Source organism: Bos grunniens, chromosome 15 (assembly GCF_055505025.1).
Source record: "Bos grunniens cultivar Pamir isolate PY7600 chromosome 15, Bosgru_T2T1.0, whole genome shotgun sequence".
Taxonomy (NCBI): domain Eukaryota; kingdom Metazoa; phylum Chordata; class Mammalia; order Artiodactyla; family Bovidae; genus Bos; species Bos grunniens.
The window spans coordinates 54,916,726-54,938,807 of record NC_141179.1 but is presented as its reverse complement, the minus strand read 5'-3'; the positions used below and the strand labels follow the sequence as shown (position 1 = coordinate 54,938,807).

Genomic DNA, 22,082 nt, shown 5'->3' with positions numbered 1-22,082 from the left:
TGCCCTGGACTGCAGTGCGGGTGGAGAAGGAACGAACCCATCCAGCGGTCAGCCCTCGCCTCCTCCCCGGGCCAGGCACCTGACACCCTTGTCCCAAGGGCAGCACCGCCCTCCCTGCAGGAGCTCTGGGACAGACGTGTGCCTCCTAGAGACTGGCAGGGGAGCCGGTTCCTGGGCTGCAGCTGGCACTCTGGGTGGGGAGCATGTTTGCTACCCTTCCTGGCCCCTCCTCAGCACCCCCTTGCTCCCACAGTTTATGTGACGCTGACCTGCGCCTTCCGCTACGGCCGGGAGGACCTGGATGTCCTGGGCCTGACCTTTCGCAAGGACCTGTTTGTGGCCAACGTGCAGTCTTTCCCGCCGGCCCCTGAGGACAAGAAGCCCCTGACGCGGCTGCAGGAGCGCCTCATCAAGAAGCTGGGCGAGCATGCCTACCCTTTCACCTTTGAGGTCAGGGACTGCCAGCCCCCGGGGCCCCATTCCAGAAGCATCACTTCTAGCAAGCCCTCTGGGCAGGCACACAGGGGCAGCTGGGGCAGCAGCTCCAGGCCACGCAATTTCCCCAGCGTACACTGGGGCCAGGGCACTGGCACTTACGCTGCCTGGTAAGTGTCTCTTCTCTGGCCACTGCCAGAGGTGTCACCCTTACCCCTGCACTACTACCCGGACCCTCCCAAGTCCAGGTCATCGTGGGAGAAGGAGGGGTCGAGGGGGTGCTGCAGAGAAAGAAGGAGTCCTTTCTGGCCCCCGGGTCACTGCAAGGCTGTCTCCTCCTTCATACTGGCTGCCCACTAACCCTGCTTCAACCCAACTCCCAAACAAGAATGGCAAGTACTGGATTTCCCTGCTCAGCTGCCTTTCCACTCCAGGATTCTGGATTTTCAGTTTCTCAGACTCTGATTCTGTGATTCAGTGAAATCCCCTGACTCTGAGAGTCAGAGAAAGAGAGAGGATAAGGAGCCATCCTCTCTGTTATAGACGTATTATGGCTGCTGTAACTAACCATTGCAAACCTAGTAATAATTAAACCTGCCAATTAGAATACAAATGTGTTATTTTACAGTTCTGAAGGTCGGAAGTCAAGAACAGCTCTCATGGGCTAAAATCAAGTGTCAGCAGGGCTGCATTCTCTCTGGAGCTCTGGGAGAGAAACTGCTTCCTTGCCTTTTCCTGCTGCTAGAAACTGCTCACATTCTTTGGCCCCTGGCCCAGCCCTTTTCCATCTTCAAAGCCAGCAATGGCCGGTCCAATCTTTCTCGAATCCCATCACTGTGATGCTGACTTTTCTGCTCCCTGCTTTCACTGTTAAAGACGCTGTGATTATGGTGGGTCGACCTGGCTAATCCAGGGTGATCTCCCCGTCTCAGGATGCTTCACCGAATTACACTGTAAGACCCTTTTGCCCTTGTAGGTAACATTATCACAGGTTTTGGAGATTAGAATGTGAACATCTTCAGGGGCCATTATTCTACCTACCGCAGTGCACATCATAGAAAGACCTTTTCAGCTCTTGTTCTGTGGGGGCTGTGATGCCCTGAAATCCTTGGCTTTATTGCAGGGGCCTCTAGTGTAACATGAGGCATAGCTTAGCATGTTCTGATGACGTAAACATGGTCTGTCCTGTGAATTGCCTAGTCTGATGGAAGGGACGTGGTCAGTCCTTAGGGGCACTGGTCTGATGAATGTGTGTGGGGATGGGAGACCTGGAGAGGTCAGTGGTGAATATGTCAGGTCTCTCTGTCCTCTTAACAGATCCCTCCGAACCTCCCATGCTCTGTGACTTTGCAGCCGGGACCTGAAGATACAGGGAAGGTGGGTCACCCCTCAGGGAGCATCCCTCTGGGTTCAGGACACTGTGTCCTCGGGTCCCCAGCTCTCTGTCTGGAGGGTGCTGGAATTCTCCCTGTAGAAGCCTCCTTGTGTGTAAGCTAGGCTGATCCCACCTCAGATAAGCAGTCTTTTCAGACAGGGCGGCACATATGGCATCACCCTCACCCCCTACACTCAGTTATGTGCCCAGAGCCTCTCCCAAGTCACTCTCGCTGGCCTTGGTGTTGGCTGAAGAATGTTCTCTGGCAAACTGTCCGGCCTCACAAACCCTGTGTGGAGGTGGAGTCATCACTGTCTCACAGATGGGGAAACTGAGGCTTGGACGTAGGTGACCCCACAAGTGTTCCAGGCCTCGGAGCTTGGAACCTGTTTCCTCATCTGTGAAATGGATGTGATGGGATGTACCTCATCATTTGGTCCAGAGGGTAGGGCGAGATGTTGAAGGGGTGCCCAGTGCAGGGTCTTTGTGGTTGGGGTGGGGGTGGGGGGTGGGTGGTCCTAAATAGGACTGCTGAAAGGCTTGTTGTTATTTCTGGGCAACTGCCTTGTTGGGGACCGTGCCCCCCAGACAGCTAGGACTCTGGAGCGGAGCTGGTCACGGAGCAGCTCTGTGGGAGGGTCAGATGAGGGAGGCAGCTCCGCACAGGCTGAGTGCAGGGCTCCCAGTCAGACGAGGGGGTCAGGCCTGGGGAACTGATATTCGCATGCAGCGGCCTCGTTAAATGAGAGGGTGGGTAGGCCGTGCTCAACGGAGCTGGCCCTCTCCATTGAGGTCAGTGACCCTTCCCTGCAGGCCTGCGGTGTGGACTACGAAGTGAAAGCCTTCTGTGCGGAGAACCTGGAGGAGAAGATCCACAAGCGGTGAGGAGGGCGCAGCTTCTACCCGTCTGGGTGCGGGCTGCCTGCTGGCAGAGGGAGGGAGACAGGACAGGCATGGTTCATTCGGAGGAAGACAGAAGTAACAATGCCTGGAAGTGGGAGAGGAGGGGCCTTGCATTCCAGCCTTGGAAACTCCAAGGGCACTGGGGAAGGCTGGCAGGTGGGGAGGGCTTCCTGGGGGAGGTGGCTCTATTACCCTGACTCAGGCCTCAGCACTTTTTCCTTTGCATCACTGTACCCACTTCCCTTATCGCCCTGCCTCTAATCTCTTCCTCTCCAGACTGCATGTCCTTTAATTTTGTTTTGGAAAAAAATCTGAAATTCAGATTGTTTTAAACAGTGAGCAAGATGTTTCCCGGCCAGCTTGGACCCCCATTTCCCAGTTCTCCTGGGAGGTCATCAGCAGGAGGTTGTGGGGGTGGGGTAGGGGGTGTCAGTAGAGGCTTCTGAACAGGGAAGGGAAGTGGAGAAAGTGAACCCACCCAAGGCAGACAGAGGAGGTCTGCCATGTCTCAGAGAGGGGAAGCATTTTCCTGGAGAGAGACAGCCCTGGGCAGACAGACAGCCCAGGCCAGCAGCCAGAACTAGCTGGCCCTGATTTATGGGGTGAGCTGCCCAACCCTGCTCTCATACCTGCCCCTCCTGGGGTCGGGCTTTGCTTTGCCTCCTGGCAAGGCTGGCCAGGGTCCCCAACTCTGCGTCCTGCAGCAGGCTTCCAGAGGACGCAGCATCCTCTTAGGGAGTGGGCTGAGTTTGCCACCTGGTGGTCATATGATGCATTGCATATCTCCAACTCCAGTTGGGCAACTTACAGCATGTAGGGAGATGAGACCTTTGTCCCTTGCTTCTCTGTTCCCCGTTTCTTCTTAAGATTTGCGACCAGGAGAAAGGAAGGGCGGTGTAGGTTTTGGTCAGTAGCCTACCTAGAGCAAGGAAGGGGAGGCAACGTTGAGAGCCAGCCCTCTCAACCTATTACCAATTTGACATTTTAAGTACGCACCAGAATTTACTAGTGATGATAGAGCAACTCACACTTACCAGCTTACTAGGTGCCAGACACAGTTCAAAGTGATGGACGTGTGCAAACTAATTTAATCCTCACGACAACCCTAAGAAGTCGGTCCTGCCATCATCGCCATTTTACAGATGAGGAGACTGAGGCGTAGAGGTTAATTTACTCAAAGTCATATAATTCATATGGGGAGGATTAGGGCTTATAAAAAAATGATTTCTTTTTTATGTAGATCATCTCTAAAGACTTTATTGAATTGTTACAATATTGCCTGTGTTTTATGTTTTGGTTTTTTGGCCGTGAGACATGTAGGATCTCAGCTCCCCGGCTAGGCATCAAACCTACACCTCCTGCATTGGAAGGCAAAGTCTTAAACTGGACTGCCAGGGAAGTCCAAGAGCAAGGACTTCAGCCTTGGTTATCCAGCTGTAGGAAATGGAGGTGGCTTATCTGAGAAGTGGGAATGCTGGGACTCCACCTGACTGCGTCCCCATCCCCTCACCAAACCTTGCTGGCCCTGTTTCCTCCCTGCGCCCATCATGTTCATTGAGCCCCACCTGGTCTCTGAGTGTCCATCCTCTTGCTGAGTCTTTATTCTCTGTACTGGCCTCTCTCCCGCTAACGGAATCTGCACCCCCGTCACTGAATTCCATCGCCTCTCCACACCTTCGTATCTTCCTGGGGCCCTTGTCCCCTGTGTATATTTTTATTTAATAGCTATTTAGTAGGTATTTGGGAGAAGGCAATGGCACCCCACTCCAGTACTGTTGCCCGGAAAATCCCATGGACGGAGGAGCCTGGTAGGCTGCAGTCCATGGGGTCGCTAAGAGTCAGACACGACTGAGAGACTTCACTTTCACTTTCCACTTTCATGCATTGGAGAAGGAAATGGCAACCCACTCCAGTGTTCTTGCCTGGAGAATCCCAGGGACGGCGGAGCCTGGTGGGCTGCAGTCCATGGGGTCGCACAGAGTCGGACACGACTGAAGCGACTTAGCAGCAGTAGCAGTAGGTATTTGTTATATCGCAGCCAGCACTGTCTTAGATACTGAGAATACAGCAGTGAACAATTTAGACAAAAACTTCTGTCCTTAAAGCAGGAGTCCCCACCCTTTTTGGAGCCAGGAACTGGTTTCTGGCCGAACAGGTTTCTGAACAGGAAGACAGTTTTTCCGTGGACCAAGGTCGGTGAGTGGGTGGGGGATGGTTTGAGGATGATTCAAGTGCGTTGCATTTATTGTGCACTATTTTCCCATTACTATTACATAAGCTCCTCCTTTGATCATCAGGCATTAGATACCGGAGGCTGGGAACCCCTGCCTTAAAGGGCTCATACCATTAGCGACATAAGGGATGCAGAAAGTGGAACGTGGTCTCTTTCTCAGCATCCTGGTGGTGGTGGTGTAGTTGCTAAGTCATGTCCGAGTCTTTGTGACCCCATAGACTGTAGCCTGCCAGGCTCCTCTGTCCATGGAATTTTCCAAGCAAGAATACTGGAATCTTCCAGGCAAGAACACATGGAATCTTCCAGGCAAGATCCTTCTCCAGGGGATCTTCCTGACCCAGGAATCAAACCCAGGTCTCCTGCATTGCAGGTGGATTCTTTACCAACTGAGCCACCAGGGAAGCATCCTGCTGGCTACCAAAACACAGATCCACATACAGTACTGTCGTGGGGTGGCTTGGCCTCTGACTGGTGGGAGTTCAGACCAGGAAAAGAGCAGAGTGGGTGGATCTAGGAAGTTTCCTGGAAGAACAGGTGTTTGACTGAGCCTTGCAGAAGGAAGCAAATGAAGGCAGAAGCTGGAAGAGAGTGTTATAGGTTGGGACCTAGGGTACGCAAAGCTTCAGAAATAGGACTAGAGGGACCATCAAGCATGACAGTGAGGACCTAGAGGAGGCTGGGGACTCCCAGGATGGAGGAGGTTGGAGTGGGACCAGATGGTAACAGGGCCCTATGCCAACCTTTGCAGTTTGGACTGGAGTCCAAGGAGATGGGAACCATGGCAGTCTCTTGAGCAAGAGAAGGATGTGAGGGTCACAAGGGAAGGGGATAGAGGCAAGGGACTCTGGTCATCATTTGCTCTGCCCCTGTCCCCTAGGAATTCTGTGCGCCTGGTCATCCGGAAGGTTCAGTATGCCCCAGAGAGGCCTGGCCCCCAGCCCACGGCCGAGACCACCAGGCAGTTCCTCATGTCAGACAAGCCCTTGCATCTGGAGGCCTCCCTGGACAAGGAGGTAGGAGGTTGGGGCTTGGCATGGGTGGGGCTGCCCTCCCAGGGCTGGAGCCTTAGATCCCAGCTCTCTCACAGCCTCTGGGGTTCCTCGGGTGGGAGCTTCTGGCTCCCACCCGAGGACCACAGGGCTCAGGGAAGCTGAGACCTCCTTGGGAGATTTGGAGAAGCCTCTGGGGACTGAAGGGGTGACGGGATGGGCATGAGCCTGAAGGATGCGGTTGACTTCAGAAGTCAGTGTGCCTTCTGAAGAATCCTGGGTCCTGGCCGTCCCCCTGCATCCCCATCCCCCTTTGAAATGTGAGCACCCCCTCTGCCTCTCAGGGGCACAGTGAAGGCAAGTGCTTAGGCCAAGATATAAATCGAGGCTCTTCATTGAGGTTTCAGAGCCAGTTCCCTCACAGAGTGGGTCAGCCCCTCCCCACCTCTCTCCTGCTTCTTCCAGATCCTCCCAGGTCTAAATTCCAGGCAGCCTGAGCTGGCAGGGACTTGACGTATCACTTACTCCAGCCCCTCCAATGGACAGCGGGGGAAACCAAGGCTTAGATAACCTGTCCAAGGCCTTACCGCTCTCATCTTTATTATTGTTAGTATTACTGTTATCATTACTTTTGGTGACCAACCCAGGACTGGAGCCCAGGATTGTACTGTGCTTAGTCACTCAGTCATGTCCAACTCTTTGCGACCCCATGGACTGTAGCCCACCAGGCTCCTCTGTCCATGGGGATCCTCCAGGCAAGAATACTGGAGTGGGTTTCCATGCCCTCTCTCAGGGGATCTTCCCAACCCAGGTCTCCTGCATTGCAGATGGATTCTTTACCATCTGAGCCACCAGGGAAGCCCAGAGCCTAGGATTATTACCTTCTAATTCAATTATCTTTCAAGGTCCACAGAGGAACTTAAATCTAACATGCCTGGTGGCTTAGCATCAGTGGGAAGTGACTGATGAACTTGGGGCCAATGTCAGAGTGGCCAAGACCTGGGGAACCCCAGGAGATGTGTGTGGGGCCTCATTTCCCTCCCCTTCATCTAAAGCTTTGGAATCTTACCCCCCTCCCTGGCTACTTCTTCCACCTCCCAGATCTACTACCACGGAGAACCCATCAGTGTCAACGTCCATGTCACCAACAACACCAACAAGACGGTGAAGAAGATCAAGATCTCGGGTACCCAGGCAGAGGGCCAGTCCAGGGGATGGGCAAGGGGACTCCTCCCAGGGGTTGGGGGCAGCCGAAGGCTCTCCCTTTGTTAACAGCCCTGTAAATAACTACTAGCCTGAAGGGAAGACTAAGGCCTGCTCTAAGCCGAAGGATAAGGCTTTTGAGGCTGGTAACAGGCTGCTTACTGGCCAGGTAATGAGTTTACTGTTGAAGCCCTTCTTCTAAGTTCCCTTGACAGAGCTGTCCTTGAGGGGGAGATTTTTGGTAATGGAAGGAAGTGGGCCTGTTCAGGCTGCCCTTTGGGTGGAGGATGGGGTCCATCTCCTGCAGAAACTCCTGGTGGCCTCTGGCTGTTACCTGGGGCTGAACATCCCAACTGAGAGAGCCTGGGAGCCCTGGACTCACCCACCTCGTTTCCCTCTTTCTCTGCAGTGCGCCAGTATGCAGACATCTGTCTGTTCAACACAGCCCAGTACAAGTGCCCTGTGGCCATGGAAGAGGCTGAGTAAGTGAGCACAAGCCCAGCCTTGGATGGGTGGAATCAGCTGGGGAAAGGAGAAGCCCTGGGTCCAGTTATAGGCCCAGTAGCTCTGCTCCACCTGGCAGAAGGTCTGGCCTCAGACTTGCTGCTCAGCATAGATGGCCCTGAATAGCTTTTTGAAAAACCACCCAGCCACTTGGTTTAGCTACAAGGAAATACATGCTCCAGTCAGGGAAAAGACCCACCAAAACTAGAATGACAAAATAAGAGCTAGTGAATCTGCGAGGAGCGGGGCTATGGAAGCCTAGACTGCCTGGAGCCTTCTGCATTGGGGTTGCCGCTGCCCCCAGTGTGCAGAGAAGGAAGTGGGGGCAGAGAGATGTGACTGCTCAACCTCACAGGGCTGGGCACTGGCAGAGCTGGGGCTCCAAGGCTTGCTGCACCGCAGCTCTCTTATTGTTGCAAAGGGGCTGGGGGGTGGAGCAAAAGTAGGTAAAAACTGAACAATCCAAACACCTTACACACGATGGATAGAGATGAGATACAGCAAGTAAGGTCTTCATTGTAGAACTTAGGAGGTGAGTGATCATTGCACAATTCTTTCAGTTTTCCTATATGTTTGAAATTTTTTCACAGTAATATGTTAGGGGAAAAACAGGCCACACTCTCTCCACTAAAAAACATTATCCTAGTCATACAGCACAGGGCAAACAGTACAATGAATTTTTTAAAACTTGAAGCTGCCTAGAAACCACGAATGAAGTTGTTGGGTCACCCCAGAGTCACTGCTGTTTGCATGTGGAGCATAGACGTCCCTTTTGGGTGGCAGTGGTCTCCCTGCAGAGCTGGGCCTAAAGGTGGGCCCTTCACAGGAGAGGGAGGCTAGAGCAGGGCTCTGTGTCCTGGGTGGGCTGGGGGTGAGGCTGGGGTTGGCTCTGGGGGCATCTCCACACTAGTCTCCCTTCTTTCCAGTGACACAGTGGCACCCAGCTCTACGTTCTGCAAGGTCTACACGCTGACCCCCTTCCTGGCCAACAATCGAGAGAAGCGGGGCCTCGCCCTGGACGGGAAGCTCAAACACGAGGACACGAACCTGGCCTCCAGCACCCTGTGAGGACCCACCCTCCCTGGTCCCAGGCTCCCCACTGTGTGTTAGTCGCTCAGTCGTGTCTGACTCTTTGTGACCCCATGGACTGCAGCCTGCCAGGCTCCTCTGTCTGTGGGATTCTCCAGGCAAGAACACTGGAATGGGTTGTCGTGCCCTCCTCCAGGGGATCTTCCCCACCCAGGGATCGAAGCTGGGTCTTCTGCATTGGAGGCAGATTCTTTACCATCCTCCCCCAGATGGATCCACACCCACCTTGGTCCCAGCAGGGCCAGCACAGGCTCAGGCTACCCTCTCCCCGACCATTGTCAAGGGCCCGTCCTCATGAGCTTGAACTGCCAGGGAAGCTGTCACCTGATCCCACCCCTCTCCAGGGGTGCCCAGAGAACACGATGGACCACTCCACCAGGCTCCCTTAGTCAGTGCCTTGCCCAGGGGAGGGTGACATGGAGAGGCTTTGTGCAGGAGGCAGCAGCTCCTGACCTGGTTGTGTCTTCAGCTGGATAGAGTGCATCCCTGAGGCAGAGCAAGGCTGGAAGGAAGGATGGAAAGAAGGAAGGAAGGGTGGGAGGGGCTTCTGGAAGGGTCCTGGGAGGAGAGGATGAATGAGGACGGGGTCTGGGAGTCCAGAGAGATGAGGGTGGTGAGCTGGGCTCAACCACATGTGGAGGTGTCTTGGAAGGAAGGGATCCCAGGGATCTTACCCCAAGGTCACCACTGCCTCTCTGAGGCTACCCTGCTCTAATGGAAACCGGGGGGTATGAGGACCCCTCTTGCCCTACCTGCTGAGGTCTGGCCCTTCCTGGGGCCTGACCCACCTCTGCAGCACCTCCCTTCCCCTGCCCACTGCCCCCTCCTCTCTGCCAGCAGCAAGAGAAAGGGAAGCCACCCAGCAGGAAGAGCCCACCCCTTACCTCCTTGCTGGGACTTGGGCTCTGGGCGGGAAGGAGCTGGTTCCCAGGGCAGCACAGTCAGACCTGGGGCCCAGTGCTCTGAGCTCTTGCTCCCCAAGGGAAGACCTCGTCTTTCTCACACACCGGGCTCCGCCTGCACCTGGTGGCTGAGTGGTCAGGAGGGGACCTACGGTGCTGCCCTGGCGCAGCCCATCCTGCCGTGTCTCACAAGACCCATGAACTGGCTTCCCTATGTCGCCTTGCAGGTTGAGGGAAGGAGCCAACCGGGAGATCCTGGGCATCATTGTTTCCTACAAAGTGAAAGTGAAGCTGGTGGTGTCTCGTGGCGGGTGAGTGCTCCAGCCCAGCCCAGCCCAGCTCAGCCCCCAGAGGGTGGGCAGGAAGGTCCCTGACGGCCACACCCAGTGCCCCATTCTGCCTACTTGCTGGATCTTGTCTTGTTCCTCTTTCTTCTCCTCCACCCTTTTCCCTCTCCTGTTTCAGAGGCTTTCAGCCCCTCTCTTTTCCTCCCCTCTTTCTCCCCTCCCCCTTTTCTTCTTCCTTTTCTTTTACCTCCTCCTCCTCTTCCCTGTCCCTGGTCTGGGCACATGGGAGGTGGCGGGAACTTCCTAAGAGTCTGTGCTGTGGGGTTTCCAAGGGGTGCTGTGCCCCTCATCACATCTCAGGGCACAGCACCCACCATACCCCCACTTATGCCCAGGCTGATCTGCTGGGGAAGTGGCTCAAGGAGCTCAGAATCCCAGAGCTGGATTGAGGGTGCTCTGACTGTCCCACTTAACAGATGGGGAAACAGAGGCCAAAACAGTTCCCCACACATTTCCCGAAATCTCCTTCTCTAATCTCAGGTCACAGGCTGGGTGCTGGGGTAACGACAGTAAACCAAACATATTCCCTGATCCAGAGCAGAGTCGGGTGGAAGCCCAGAAAGAACTCACACTTTTCCCGATATACTAAGCCAACAGGTTGTTATAAATCTAGAATTAGGATTTCTAATTTGTCAGAGGGATTTTTTTTTAATTCATAAATTTCTTTGAAAAGATTGGAAAGCTAATAGCATTAGACATCAAGTCTCCTTTATTTTTAGAATAATGCCTCCTGTGGTGGTGGTGTATAATACTGGCCATGTATTATAGGACATCTCAGAATCACAGATCTCAAATCCTGTGTCCTCTGACCCTTGCAAGACCCTGTGGGTCTTGTGCCTCAGGCTCCTTCTTGAGGCATCCTCAGGGCATCCTGAAGTACTTCCTTCTGCTATTGGATAGCCCCAGCTTCCCCAGGGCTGGCAGCACAGGGCTGAACTTGTGTGTCTCCTTTACAGAAGAGGACCCTGGGGCTGCCCTCGCAGGGAGTTTGGCTGAACTGGGCCTGGTTTCAGTCCCCCTGGCAGGGCTCACACCACTTCCATATATCCCTGATGAGCGGTTACACCTGGGGTGGGAGGAGTGTGTCCCCGGGTCTAACCTACCCCTAAGTGTGGTGAATGAACGTGCTTTCTGTTTTCTTCCTCTCTGAACTCTCTCCTGACCACTTCTTCCGCCTCCTCTGACCCACCCAGCCTGTTGGGAGATCTTGCATCCAGGTAAAGCCCCTCCCTTCAACCTAATCAACCCACCTTCCTGAAGGGCCCAGAGACCATTGTCCTGACCGTCCAGAGCCACGGGCCCTGGGTAGGAAGGACTCTTAGCACTCAGGTTTTTGATTGCCAGGCTCAGGCATGTGCGGGGACTAGGACTGTCTCCGGAGGGGCTGGGGAGGTGCGGTTTCTCCTTTCAAACCTTGCCCTGCTCTTCCATCCCACCCAAGTGACAAGGACCTTTGCAGACAGCAACATGGGCTTCAGTGATCTGGGGACTGGCCCCCAATCAGTCTGTTTTACAGGATGTTTTGGATAAACTTAGGCTTTGTGGCTTTCAAACCCTTCTACATGAATGAGAACTAACTGCTGGCTGAGTGTTACTAAGAAGTCCTGAGGAGCTCTGCTTCTGTAGACAGACTCCTTGGAACCAGCTGGATCCACGTGCATTTTCCACAAATTCATGTGCCCCAAACCCAGTGGTTTTGCTTCCTCCTGTCCCAGGAAGCTAATATTGCTCATCCCAAGAAACCTTAGTCCGTTAGGAGAAGTGAAATTAATTCAATTCAAGTTGATTCAATCTAATTCAGTAAGGAGTTCTTGAACCCAGGCTTGAGCCCAGCCTTGTGAGGGAGACTGAGGTCCCAGAGAGGAACCAGACACATTCCCTGCCCATGATTGCTTGTCACCTGGTGGAAGGAAGGTTAAGGTCCACATTCTTCCATCCATATTCTGGATGGCGGTCTCAGTCTTCCACCAGCTTCCATTCTGATAGCTCAGTTTCCTAAGTGAACTGAAGAAGCTGTCCTCTTTGGAAGCAAAAAAAAAAAAAGCAAAAAACAAAACCAAAGTCAAACAAAAAAGCCACATTGTTTCAATAGCTTTATGAAACCTCCATGTCCCTGTTGAGGGGAAGTCATGATTCTGGCAGGCACAAGCCTCACAGTTTAACCAAGCCTTTTTACCTACATTACCTCCTGGAAGTGGTTCTAGAAGGTGAGTAGAGTTAGCACTGTTTTCTAGGTGAGCTCAGTGAGACTTAAAGATGTAAACTGCTCGTCAGTGAATAGAGGGGTCAGGGGAGCATCCCTTCCTGGTTGCATAGTTGGTTCCCCTGACCACTTCATCCCCTGCCCCATCCTTCCCTCAACCCGGCCCTGGCAGCAAAGTCAGGAAGGTGATGTGCCTGGAGGGGCTCAAGGTTGACAGGGATTTGTAGGGTGACACTCCCCTGCAGAGTAGAGGAGCTTTCCAGCCTGCTTTTGTCCAGAGTGGAGAGAGAGGGTGGGTGGAATCACCTTCTCAATTCCGAGTTGTTATCACACAGGGTTAAGGGTGTGAATTAGGGAGTCAGAATCCTCAGCCTGTCACTTTCTTTTAATAGCTGTAGAGCCTTGGACAAGATACGTTTTCTCCTTGGTCTCAGTTTCCCAATCTGTACATTGGGTATAATAGTAGGGTTGTTGTAAATATTAAAAAGAGTGATTCTAGAGTACTGCTTGGTGTAGAGTCAGCACCCTGTCAGTGTGTGTTCTTGTTATTATTCTGTCAATCAGGGCCAAGGGCAGAGAAGCCTGGTCAGAAGCTCTAGCCAGTAGCACCACCTCGCCCATCCTTCCACCCCCATAGGGCTTCAAGGCTCTGAGCACAGTGTAGACAGCTCTGTAGACAACTGAGACCAGGGTCCCATCCAGCTTGAATTTGATTAAACTGACCTCAGCAGTGCATCATCTAGATTGCAGGGGGCTCGGGCCACCTGGGAGCTTTCATAGGAGCCCCCTGGAGATGTTGAGAGAGAGGAGAGTGAGGGTGGGAGGAGTTTCAGTCAGGAAGTTGGGAAGGGCAGTGGCAGAGGAGGCTGGGATGTGACCGTTGGAGGTCCACAGGATCTTGGGGCCCCTCTGGAGCCACCCGGTAAGCAAGATGCATGCTCACTGCCCCGTGCCACCTCCTAGCTTATGGAAATTCAAGGAGCCTTCTCAGGAAAGGGGAAGTTTCCATTATCCCAGATAGGCTGATGCTCAGAGAGTGGTGGGACTGGGGCTTGGGGCCAGATTTCCTGCCTCTTGGTCCAGAGCTACCTCCTCTGATCACAGAACCTTTCCCAGTCCTCAGACTGATGGGGCATTGAGTCTGGCCTTGAGTCTGGGATTGGGCTCAAGGCTCAACCTGTCTGGGTCTCTTTCAGTGATGTGGCCGTGGAACTGCCTTTCACCCTAATGCACCCCAAGCCCAAAGAGGAACCCCCACATCGGGAAGGTAAGCAGAATCTGTGGGTTCCTGGGATAGGGTTTCCCTGTCACCCCACCTTGCACTGAGTTAGCCTTCAGCCCAGGGTCACCCCTCTTCCCCAGTTCACAGGATCTTTTTTAGGCCCACACTCCTATTTGCATCTGACTCCCCAGTAGACAGAAAGGTCTGGCTCTGTTCTCTGTGGGCTGGGGGTGGTGAGGGTGGTGGGAAGGGCCATGCCAGGAGCCCTTGTCTCGAATCCAGGCACAGTTGAAGGGTCTGCATAGATAGGATGATATCTGGGCACACCATCCCAGTGATATTTCCAAGTGATACCAGATTGGTCGTATTTCATTAAACCTAAGACTGTTTCAGTCAAAAGAGACATTGTAGCACGTACTACAAAGAAAGAAAAATGTCCCCATAATTAAACTATGAAATGCTAATGACTGTAAAACATACCGCAAGTTCAGAGATGTGAAAATGTGAATAAATAGTTATATTAGAGTTAGTGAGTGAGGCATGCAACAAATGAATCTAAGTTGTGTTGGAGACATGCCAAAAAGAGCAGGGTCCAGAGATTTTTCTGTTCCCCTGGTGCTGCTCCCTGGCCCTCCTTGGCTCTCCCTGGACCCTCCTCCCTTCATTTTAGCTGATTTGAGGTGTTTCTGAGACCAGGGACCAGCCCTGGCTTCCTCACTCCCCCTTTCTCCTTTCCCTCCCCTACCTTAGCTTAGTTGTCCCGGGGTGAGGACCTGTGCCCACCTGCCCCCTCACCCACTCGCCAGTAACCCGTGGGCGGTCATCTGCCCTGTGTTTAGTTCCAGAGCACGAGACGCCAGTAGATACCAATCTCATAGAACTTGACACCAAGTAAGCAGAACCCTGCCTGCAGACATGGGCGGGGCGGGCCTTGGGCGGTGGGCGGGGCTACCTGGTTATTTGCATTTATGCTAATTAACCCCGAGGAGCACCAGTCTAACCCGTCTGCTGAGAGCCGCCTCTGCTCGCCTCTTCAGCAACCCGCTTGCCTGCATGTGACTTGAAGGACCCTCGGTGCCTGTTCCTCTTCCTCCTGCCTTGGTGGGGTCTGTCTTCCTCCCTCGTCCTTGCACGTCCGTCAGTCCGTTCGTCCATCCACAGCACCTGGTCGGCTGTCACAGGGCTGGTTTGTGGCCCTGGGCTGGGACCCTCCTGCTTGGCTGGTGTCCAGCCAGTGGAATCAGGCTGTGGGGTGGGGAAGGTTCTGGGGATCTTGTTGTTTCTGACTCACGAGGACCAGTATGGATGGCCCTGTGGTCAAAGGCTGTCACCTCACAGGACAGTGGCCAGAGGGGAGGACCTGGGCAGACGTGAACCACCTCCAGGGCCGAGCAGCTTTCTCGCTCCAGCTCCAAATCTATGCTTCCTTTGTCCTCCAGGAGATGTGTCGGGTCTTAAGTCACCCCATGGAGGATACCCTGTGCAGTTGGCTGAATTCTGTGGGGCTGGGGCCTGGAGAGTGGGCCCACGTAGACATATTTTATTAGTAGAAGGGAGCTCACTGTTCTTAGAGGCAGCCCTTAGCCCTGGAACCCCTCTCAGGCACCCTCTTTCTCCACTCACATTTTTTCTGCTCCCCACCCCTATTGGGCTTTGCCTAGCCCCCACCCCAGCCCCCACAGGCCCTGTATATCCAAGATCCCTCAGGGTAGAATGTGAGCTGACATTTCCCTGGAGAAAGGGCCTTTGGGGTTTTCTCAGAAAACAGGAATGCTTCCTGAGGGTAGTTCTTCGGGTGGGGGTGGATGGGGTTTCCTGGGCCCGTTCTTGGGGAACTCAGAATATGCTGTGAAACCGCTGTCGGCCTGGCCTCTTTGTGGAATAAGTTCCTCCTCTGGCCCTAACCCTGCCTCACTCCCCGCCCCCACCCACAATTTGATGTGTGCCTGAACCCCAGCTTCTCAAGCTGGGTCGATTTCCAGCCCTTAGCAAACTCATGCCTCCCTCTGGTATTTCTGCAACTGGCTGGTCCCACTGTCGTTGATGGGCATCCAGATGTGCTGGCCTGGCAGGCCTTTCTATCCAAGACCAGTCCCGGAGGACAGCCTCTGGGTCCCGCCGGGCTGTGCAGGCCCTCTGACCCCTCTGGATAAGCTTCCTCTCCCTGCCCTGCAAACATGCCTGTTTTCCTTGTCTTTCCCACCAGCGATGACGACATTGTGTTTGAGGACTTTGCCCGCCAGAGACTAAAAGGCATGAAGGATGACAAGGAGGAAGAGGAGGATGGTACCGGCTCTCCGCGGCTCAACGACAGATAGACTGGGGCCGCCCTCCCTCCGGGCAGCTCCAGGTCCACTCTCATGCACTAGGATGCTTGTTCGTCTTCTTCCTGTCCTGGCTCCCCCTCCCCTTTGTTCTTCCAGTTTCTACCAGGGGGCCCCAGCGGTCTTCCAGGTCACGGTGGCGAACCCCTGGCCTCAGGATTGGCCCCCATCACCATGCCAACAGGGCCACAGGCAGCACCCTCACCCTCTCACTGCATCACTTCTCCATTCCCCCTCTTTTCCTATTGACCCCCAGACAGGCCAGCACAGCTCTGGCCTTCGGATTTGACTCGGGATGGGGAGCAGAAAGGGGAAGATGGGGCACAAGGGCTTGGCGAGGTGGGGATGGGGGCTCAAGACGCGTGAGAGGATGTGGCCACTGTCCCAGGTGATGAATACAGTTCTGGCAGCTAAAACATGACCGCTTTGAAGGCCACCCTCCTCTGGCTGGGAGGGGACAGACCCATGGATAGATTGTCCACACAGATTTGCTCGAAGTTCAGACCTACCAAACAGCTGTCTTCTTCCTCCCTCGTCCCTGCCCCCTGTTCCTCTGTGGCTGACAGTGACCTTGGTGAAGGTTTGTAGACCCCAGGAATGGAGCAAAGCAGTTGGGCTGACTTTCTTACCAGCAGTTACCTAGTCTAAGGCAAGTCATGTGAAGTAGCCCAAGTCTATTTCAGTGCCATCAGGATGTAATATCCTAGCTGCCTTGTATCTTGTGTATGTGTCATCCACAGATACGCACAGAGTGTGACAGAGAGAAGGGAGGGGCCTTCGGAAAACACCACGGTCTTGAGGAGGTGTTCTGAAGGGTGACTCTGAGATGGGGGTGGGGTGGGAAGGTGAGAGTCTGCCCGGCCCCCTTCCTTAAGAGGGATCAGCGATCTGGTGGGAAGCAAGGCTGAAGGGCCAGAATGACTGAGGCCACCAATGTCTTCCTGCCCTTGCAGATCTCCAGGGCTGGGCTTGAAGAGAGCCCCTGAGACCACTGTGTCCACAGTCAAAGGGGATCCTTCCATAGAAGGTGGCAAGGTCCACTGAGTTGTCCTTACCTAAAAGGAAGGGGGACTCCTTTGTTTCCTTGGGGAGCTGATGACCACCCCCCCAACACACACACACACAGTGGTTCCTGGTTTCATGGGTGTGCAGTACCCATGCGCTGCTGTTGCTGTGATTAGGACATGGGCATACTTCCAGGGCAACAGGGCAGGCAGACAACAAGGCAGAAAGTGTTAAAAGTTATCTGTTTCTCTGACCTTTGATGCTCATTGCCGTGTGACTTTGGGCAAGTTCCTTTCCATCTCTGGGCCTCAAGTACTTCACCTAGAAAACCAAGGGGTTCGACCAGGTGATCACAAAGGGCCCTCCCAGCTCTGCCTCCAAGAATTTGTGAACATCAGAGTTTCTGGTCTGGTGGGTGGAGCCAGAACCACTGATTCTGGTCTGTCTGCCACCAACTATGATTCACTGAACCCCAGAGCTGGCAGGGCAATAGAGGGCACCTAGCACACCACCCTACACCCACTCCAGGCCTCAGAAGAGCCCTTCTAAGGTCCCTGGGCTGGGCCAGGGTGGGGGTTGCCTGATGGCAAGCTGTGGCTGTAGTTAGCATGAGCTACTTGGCCCTAGGGATCAAGTATTACAGAAGGTATTTGTATTTGTTTGTATTTGCTGAGGCGTGGCAGGGGGAGGGGAAGAGAGCTTGTGAGAGGCCCTGCACTACTTCACACCCTCTTTGGATATCCTGAAGTTTGCCTCATACCCAAGCAGATGTATTGATTAGCAGGGCAAGGGGATCTCTTCCTCCTTTCTGTCCGTGTCCCATACTTGTGAAAAGGGAGATGGCCAAGTTTTATTATACAAGTTGGATCTCAGCTCTTCAGTTCAGCCCCTCCTGGGATGGACTTTGCAACCATTTTCCATGGTGAAATTACCCAGTTCATATGCCTGGCACTGCACCCCAGCTCTTCCCTGCTGAATCTCACTCCAGGGACCCCCACTCCAGGTCAGAAACAAGTCAGCTTGGGATAGTCGTACTCCCCCAGTCAATTCTAGGGTCCCAGCTGCATCCAGTCCCTCCTAGAGCTTGCTGGACAGTTTGTACCTCATTGGGCAGCTGGAGAGTTAATGAATTGTTGGAACAAGGTATGGCCAGCATACGCTCTTCAGGGTTGTCTTCTGGAACCTTTGGGGCTGGTACAAGACCCTTTAGGATTTGTGGTGATCCCTTACCTACAAATAGACCTCTCTCCATGTCACTAATGCAGTCACACAAAAGCTTTGTCAGGCTGGTTTCTTAATTTCCTTCCACCTCAAAATCACACTGACCATTTTGGGTTTATCACAGTGCTGAACTGAAATTTTCCAGCTGCAAAAAGCATCATGGGCCTATTTAACCTTCTATTTCTTCTTTGGGCCCAGGACTACAGATGAGCAGTAGTCAAGTTCATTTGGCTTAACCGTGCTTGGTTGATAACTTCTCCACTTGGTGCTAAGCGCTGGAGACACAGAGCTGGGTCAGTCCCAGCCCCTGTCCTCACAAAGTGATCAAGGGAGAGTTATAGGGGAAGTAATGAGGGGCCATTGCATTCAGGGCTCCATGGTTGCTGCTAGCCCGTACAGTGCCTTGATGTGAGTTAGAAACAGTGCCTCTTCCAGGTGGATTCAACCCACTTAGGAATGCACAGCTTCCCAAGTGGTCACAGGCTGGAGTTCAGCCCCACATGTCCCTGGGCTGAGTGCCCTCCTGCATAGCCATGCATGGCAGCACAGTGAACACTCAGGCTTCTTCCTGAGAAAGGCCCAGATTATCTTTCCAAGCCTCTGGTTGGCTCCAGACCCCACCCCGTCCTGCAGCCCCTTCTCTGCAGGGCCCCTCTCCATCTGGAGTCAGCCTGTCCCGGTGAACCCCTGGAGTGACACTGGGGGTGGGGAGCCCCACTCGGCTCCAGGCACCAGCCCACAGTCCTGCTCTCTCTGTCCACACATTTGTGGCCTGTGCTGACCACATCTCTCCACACTGAGATTTTGCAGTGGGTGGCATGTAGATAGCAGTCTGGGCAGGAAGGAAGAGCATGGCCCGGGTGAAAGTTTACAGGCAGAGAGCCAGCTGGACTTCCTCACCTTCCCAAACAAGAGAGGAGTACAGTCCTTGTGAAGATAAGGACTGAGATCTGGCTGGACTCCACCAGCCTCCTCGGTCTCAGAGCCCAGACCAGCAAGGTGAGCTCACTTGGGTCTTGGTTCAGCTGGGGGAATTACTGACAAGCTGGTCCCACATGGTGCAGTGAAGAGTACCCTGGCCCAGAAGTCCACGATGCCTCTCCCCACTGGCTGTTGCCCTGCAGCCGAGGAGCCTTGAATATCTCATTCAACCCCCTGGGCTTGGTTTCTGTAACTGAAAATGGGACAGTCATTTCTTTCCCACGCAACTCAAGGGACTTGTAAGGCCCAAAGGAGATGAAAATCAGCTCTGTAATTTGCAAATGGCTGCTCAGGCCACGGCCCTGCCACTGTGCGGGAGCAGCCCAGGGTCACACAAGAAGTGTGCTGCCAGTTGAGCCCTCCCACCCACCTCCTCCATCTCTTGCTCCAGTCTCACTTAGGCAGAGGTCAACCAGAATGAGAGGAGGCCAGTTTGGCTTTGATGATCCAGCTGAGAAGGAAATTCAGACACTGTTCAGGAATGCCTCCCCCACCGAGGCCGTGATCCCAGCAACCAAAACAGAGACACGTGGATGGTGTCAGTGATTGGGGAGCTGGGTGCATCTTGGTGTCAGAGGCCAGGAAGGCTTGGATCTGATCCCAGGTTAGGAAGAGCCTCCAGCCCCCAGACCTAGCGGGGCCGAACCCCCCACTACCCTGCTGAAGAACCCCAAGGGTGAGGTGGAATAGAAATTGCCTGCCCCTTCAAAGTGTCAGGCCCCCTCCAGGATCAACCAGAGCTGCCAACTGTCACTTCTTGGTGACACATGGGAGGGATTTGGGCTCGAGGAAAGCCCAGGCCTCTTTACTGTGAGATCAGAGTCCCCGCTGACTCATCCCTGGTGGTGTCAGCAGCCCACAGAGGCAGCTTCCCTCCTGCCAGCGACTGGGGACTGAGCATCCTCCACCCATCCTGGAGGAAGGCATTAGGCTCCAGTCTTGAACTCTCCTAGGGTCCCTTGGACATAGGCCTGTAATCGTTCTGATGTTTTTAAAGTCAACATGGACCAAAACAGACTCTCCCCACCCTCACACGTAAGCCTGCCTTGGGCCTGGCAATTTGTTCTCCTGGCCCAGGCAGCTCCGCCACTTTTGTCCTCCTTCCAGGACTGAAATGCCTAACTGGAGCAGGATCCCCACCTCTACCACTCCCCTGCAGGCTCCCTGCACAGTGGCTCCAGGGAGAGGCCCATTGAAGGGGGAACATTCTCCCCCTCCACCACCCATCACTCTCTTCCAACTCTTCACCCCAAAAGGGAAGTCAAAGCACAGGTCCCCAGGACCCACAATCCATAGACTCTGAAACACTTGTTTTCTAACCAAGTGCTGTGGAACCCCTGTATTCCACAGAGCTTTGTCAGGGGCTGCTAAGGTGGGACGATGGGGTGGAGGCAAAGGCTATGTCTCCAGCCCTCCCCACCCCATCATTCCTACTTCCACCAGAACAACTCTTCTTTTATCTGTCTTGCCTATCAAGGTTTCACCTTCAAACTTCTCTTGAAAAAGGACTTCAAACCACCATTCTGAGGTTTGATCCTAGACCAGCAAGCACAGGTTCTATTCTTGCTTTTCATGTTGGAATGGCCCTAGCATTCCAATAAAAAGTATCTTCGTATTGGAACTTGCATCACAGACCCAGGCCCAAACATTTGCTTATTCACACACACACACATACAAGTAAACACGCAAACATTTGATGGTTTTGTAGCTCACCCCCACTGAAGCTCTGGCCTGGGTTTGACTTGGGCGGGGACCTGGTGCTGTGAGGATGGGTCTTGTCCCTGATATTGGCCCAGGCAGTATGGGGGACCGTGAATGAAGCAAAGAGGCCCAGCCCCACCCCAGGACTTGTGTCTGTGCCCCAGTGTGACACCTGACTTTCCTGACCTGGGGCCATGAGATGACAAAGGAGCAGTGTGATAGGACGAGAAAATAGAGTTGGGTTCCTCTTTAATATACAGCCAGATGGAGAAAAGTCCAGATTTCAAAAAAGAAATGTTGAGGGAGACTTTATGACCAAAGTCCCTCCTATGAAGGCAGAGTTCCTCCAGATGCCCTTTAAGCAGCAAATCTCCCTGAAGCAATTCTAATAGGATTCTGTTCCCACATTTGCAATCAACTGAGTGTGTGGGCTACAGGCGAATCCCTGAAGAGAGGCTGGTCCCTCCACCTGCCATCCCCTGAATTCTTTTCTTACTTGCCTGCCATTCTGTCCAGGTCCCTCACCAGGGCTGACTAAGAGGTGGGCACTTTGGGGAGACCTGGACCAGCCCTTGGCACAGAATCCTGCCTGGCCCCCACCCAGGGAATTCCCATGTGAGACTTAGGACACAGCAAGCCACGTGGCGTGGGAGATAAAGTGCCAAGTGCTATTCTGTGTTCAGTTCAAGTGTGCCCTTGAGGTCCTGACGTCAGTTCCCCCTTGTGTAAGGTGGAGACAGTGTCAGGCTTTGCCTGCCTCAAAGGGATTACTGCAAGGGTCGTGGGAGAGGTGGGTATGAAGGGGGACTCACAAACTCAGGATACATCATGGCCTGCTCTGCAGATCCAAGAGCACTTGGGATCCGTGTAGAATGGCCATCTTCCTGGCGCATCTCTGCTCAGTGTTGGGGTCTAGCCACAGTTGCTGGGGGAGGGGGCTGCCTCTTCCTTCCCAGTGGGAGCCGGTGCTCAGCCGGGGCATGGGGAGTGACAAGTGATTGAGACTGGTCTCCAGGTCTGTGGTCCTTCTGTAAATGATTCTTTCGTGATACTCTTATTCCTGGGCCACCTTCCAGGTTCATCTGTTGTACCTGTGGCATTCCGTATTATGTCAGATAAGTTATTACAGTTTATCAACTCTTAACAGGACAAATGAACAAAAGAACCATAAGTAGGAGACCATTAAAGGTCTTTTGTAACAGATGCCGACTGTGCTTTTATTTCTATCTCATAAGCCCATGGCAGGACATAGACCAGAAAATGCTGTCCGGCTGCCCTGGACTGGCTGGGTCAGGTGTTAGCTCCAACTCCAACCGGGCTCCTCATCGCTTCTCCTCCCCTCACTGCCACGTAGCAGCCTTAGGGCCTGGGGGAGCTGCCAAACCTCTGACCCATCTCAGACACCGCTGGGTCCCATGACTCCTGCTTTGCTCCTAGGATAAAGC

General features: G+C 53.8%; 1 protein-coding gene across 9 annotated transcripts in view; it reads left to right on the top strand.

The window, feature by feature from the left end:
• The window catches only part of ARRB1 (arrestin beta 1), a 78,527-nt gene extending 56,687 nt beyond the window's left edge, over positions 1-21,840 (top strand). For 5 of the 9 annotated variants that reach the window (XM_086340858.1, XM_086340860.1, XM_086340866.1 and 2 more), the window contains exons 5-16: positions 254-450; positions 1,753-1,812; positions 2,624-2,691; positions 5,824-5,959; positions 7,037-7,121; positions 7,548-7,620; positions 8,569-8,706; positions 9,861-9,944; positions 11,174-11,197; positions 13,380-13,450; positions 14,245-14,296; positions 15,612-21,840. In XM_086340858.1, the coding sequence (XP_086196984.1) occupies positions 254-450; positions 1,753-1,812; positions 2,624-2,691; positions 5,824-5,959; positions 7,037-7,121; positions 7,548-7,620; positions 8,569-8,706; positions 9,861-9,944; positions 11,174-11,197; positions 13,380-13,450; positions 14,245-14,296; positions 15,612-15,723 (1,100 nt within the window). In that variant the 3' untranslated portion in view covers positions 15,724-21,840. The remainder of the gene's footprint in view (positions 1-253; positions 451-1,752; positions 1,813-2,623; positions 2,692-5,823; positions 5,960-7,036; positions 7,122-7,547; positions 7,621-8,568; positions 8,707-9,860; positions 9,945-11,173; positions 11,198-13,379; positions 13,451-14,244; positions 14,297-15,611) is intronic. The other 4 variants (XM_086340859.1, XM_086340862.1, XM_086340865.1 and 1 more) reach the window with 1 other exon arrangement.
• Positions 21,841-22,082: the final 242 nt, after the last annotated feature.